The sequence below is a fragment of the Pyxicephalus adspersus genome, chromosome 4 (genome assembly GCF_032062135.1).
Source record: "Pyxicephalus adspersus chromosome 4, UCB_Pads_2.0, whole genome shotgun sequence".
NCBI classification, from domain to species: Eukaryota; Metazoa; Chordata; class Amphibia; order Anura; family Pyxicephalidae; genus Pyxicephalus; species Pyxicephalus adspersus.
In genome coordinates, this window is record NC_092861.1 from 11,231,683 (window position 1) to 11,234,953 (window position 3,271).

The 3,271-nt window shown below is 42.4% G+C and overlaps 1 protein-coding gene across 1 annotated transcript in view; it reads left to right on the forward strand.

Annotated features, from left to right (window-relative positions):
* Nucleotides 1–3,271, forward strand: part of LOC140328073 (cytochrome P450 2B19-like) — a gene marked incomplete in the record, with an annotated part of 11,698 nt that overhangs the window by 2,427 nt on the left and 6,000 nt on the right. The window contains 1 exon segment of the mRNA XM_072407399.1: nucleotides 2,999–3,159. Within this exon segment, the coding sequence (XP_072263500.1) occupies nucleotides 2,999–3,159 (161 nt within the window).

Below are 3,271 nucleotides of genomic sequence, written 5' to 3' on the forward strand. Positions count from 1 at the left end.
ATTCTGTACCCAACGGGAATCTAAAATTTTCTCAACCTCATACTCAGGCTCACCTTCCACATCCACAGGAGGGGGAGGCTCCAAGGGAGGTGCCGCATTAGCTGCTGATTTTAATAGGGAGACATGGAACATACTCCTAAACAAGCAAGGCAGAGTTACCCTAAAGGTTACTTTATTTATTCTCTCAGCAACAGGGTATGGCCCAATACATTTCGGCCCAAGCTTGGTGGAGGGCTGGCGAAGGGCAATATTCCTAGTCGAAACCCAAACAAAATCTCCTGAAGCAAAATCTGGCTCTTTAGAACGATGTCGATCAGCAAATCGTTTCTGCTGCCCAGAAGCATTGGGGTCATGTGGGTGAACCAATCCTCAAACAAAGGCATGTTGATGGAGGGACCAGACAAAGAGGAGAATGTCGGATGTTCTCAATGAAAAGTTGCGATAACTCCTTCGCCATAGGCAGTTTGTAAAGGGGTACAAAGTGCACCATTTTACTAAACCGATCCACTACCACTCAAACCACAGTGCATTCTTTGGACACCGGTTGAACTACTATGAAATCAGGGACAGGCAGAACTCAAAGGGGTAATCAGAAAACAAGCAAAGGTCAGCATCAGGAAAATTCACAAAAACACCCAACAGACGCTATAACAGGCACCTCAGACTGGGAGCTGAGAGGCTATAAAGCCCCAGCAGCCAATGACAGCCTGGGATTACCAGGAATTACTCAGCAGTCAGTTGCACACAACTCAATTCACTTCAGCAGTGCAGAGGATGCTGAGGGAAACCTCAGCCACAGGGATGCTGCAACCTACAGGGTACTGATCCTGCAACCCCAGTGCTACTGTGAGCGCAGCAGCCGGAAGGAATAGGCTGCCCGCACTCTCCTGCGGTTAGGTATCATCTGGGTAGTTACACCCGGAGGGCGCCTCCTAACAGTTAGACTTCCTTATCCATGAAAAGATTGGTTAATTAATATTTTTAGTGTGACCCCTTTGGCCTTTCCTTGATAGCATACCTATTTTTATTTCTTTCAAAAATAGAAAAGCAGAACAAGTATGATTACAAAATGTAGATTTGCAAGGTTAAACAAACAATAACCAATCAAGCAAATCAAACCAATAGAAATTCGTTGTGCAAGAACATGCATGTCGGTGTGTGTTTAGATTCATGTGTGGCAAAAAGTAAAACTTTTAGTGTGTTCTTTGCATTAATATTTTTTGCAGTGGAAGCACAATGTGTTTGTCTTCAAAATACCTTCAAAACAGTTATTTTTCATCCAATTTGTTTTTTACCCCTTTGGTTACCTTGTTAATGTAAGGCCCGGATCTATGTCAGTATTCCCCAGACAGCAATCCTCCAATCTATGACGCAGTCTTCAGCTATAGTAACCCCAGCTCAGCCTCGGGAGACTGGTTGTGTCTGTCAGCACTCAGTTGCCCCAGGACGTGGTGCACAAAAGATGGTGGCAAAAAGAAGGGTGAGGCAAAATTGTCGGGGTCACAAGCAGAGGTCGGTCCAGGCAGAATTCAAATGGGTATTCAGAAAACAAGCATAGCTCAGCAAAGGAAAATTCACAAAAACACTCCAACACAGGTCAGCCCAGCAGACACTATAACAGGCACCTCTAACGGGGAGCAGAGAGGCTATAAAGCCCCAGCAGCCAATGACAGCATGGGATTTGAATGAACTACTCAGCAATCAGCTGCACACAACTCATTTCACTTCAGCTTTGCAGCCTCAGTGCAGAGGATGCTGAAGGAAACCTCAGCCACAGGGATGCTGCAACCTACAGGGTACTGATCCTGCAACCCCAGTGCTACTGTGAGCGCAGCCACCAGAGAGAATAGGCTGCGCGCGCCCTCCTGCGGTGAGGTATCACCTGGGTATTTATGCCCAGATGGCACCTCCTAACTTTACCCCCCTCTCGAGGAGGGGTCTCCGGACCCTCCACCTGCAGTTTTTCAAGGTTTTCGTTGTGAAATCTTTTAACTAACTCTTCCGCATAAACTTGATGTGCTGGAACCCAGCTCCTCTCCTCTGGACCGTAACATTTCCAATCAATCAAATACTGGAGAGAATTCTGTACCCAACGGGAATCTAAAATTTTCTCAACCTCATACTCAGGCTCACCTTCCACATCCACAGGAGGGGGAGGCTCCAAGGGAGGTGCCGCATTAGCTGCTGATTTTATTAGGGAGACATGGAACATACTCCTAAACAAGCAAAAAAAAACCTTGATGCAATAAACAAATTTATGTGGTACTTATATTCATTTAAAAAATGAAAATGGGTTGTAAATGACCCTAAGTATATAGGAAGGTTAACAAATAATCTCAAAAAGATTATTCTTAATTTTTCAAGTGTCAGTGTATAATATCCCAGTCCTACAATAAAAAAAGAAAAGAAAACCAAAATCAACATTATGTGTACAAGTGATGTACCTCATAAAGGGCAGCCTGAATTATTCCAGGAATACCGAGATCAAATCTTTAACCAACTATTGAACATGTCTACTGATGGATGGTGGATAAACTACATATCTATTTGTCAACCCATTCAGATCAGCTTTAACTTATACTTTATAGTGTTCAAAGCAACGACCCTCCATCTTGTAATTTCACCGTAGTTTGCAAGTTAAGAGATGTTATATAATCATGTTTATTGGGTTAATCAGTGCTAAATATGCCTGTGTTAGGCATGTCAATTTTATTTCTCTTGAGCTGCATTATGTTTATAAAAAATGTAAAAAAGTACCATTTTGGATCCCCATTTAGGAAGTACATACAGATTAAACAGCTATGTTTATAGTTCAAACTGTCTTGAGAACAGGCTCAGTCTAGCATATGATAGATAACCTATCCTATGTATCCTATAGGTAGCCACGTTGCGCTAAACATGAAATCAAAAATCAATGCACAGTGTTTTGTAAATGTATTTTCCCTGCATGAAATACGTTTCTTCTAGGTATGAAATAATGTCTTTATTTTACTTCTAGGAAAACCTTTTGATAATTTGACCATCCTGAATGCTGCAGTGGCCAATATCATCATTTCTATACTACTAGGTCATCGATTCACTTATGATGATCCCACTATACTAAGACTTATGAGTTTAATTAATGAAAACATAAAGCTTATAGGTTCCCGCACAGTCCGGGTGAGTTGCTTGTTCTGCATGTATGGGTGAGGGTTGTTCTGAACTGATTTGCTGCTTGTTTGCCACCAATCAACCGAATTGTCTGTGACCTTTGCAACCAGTGATAATATTT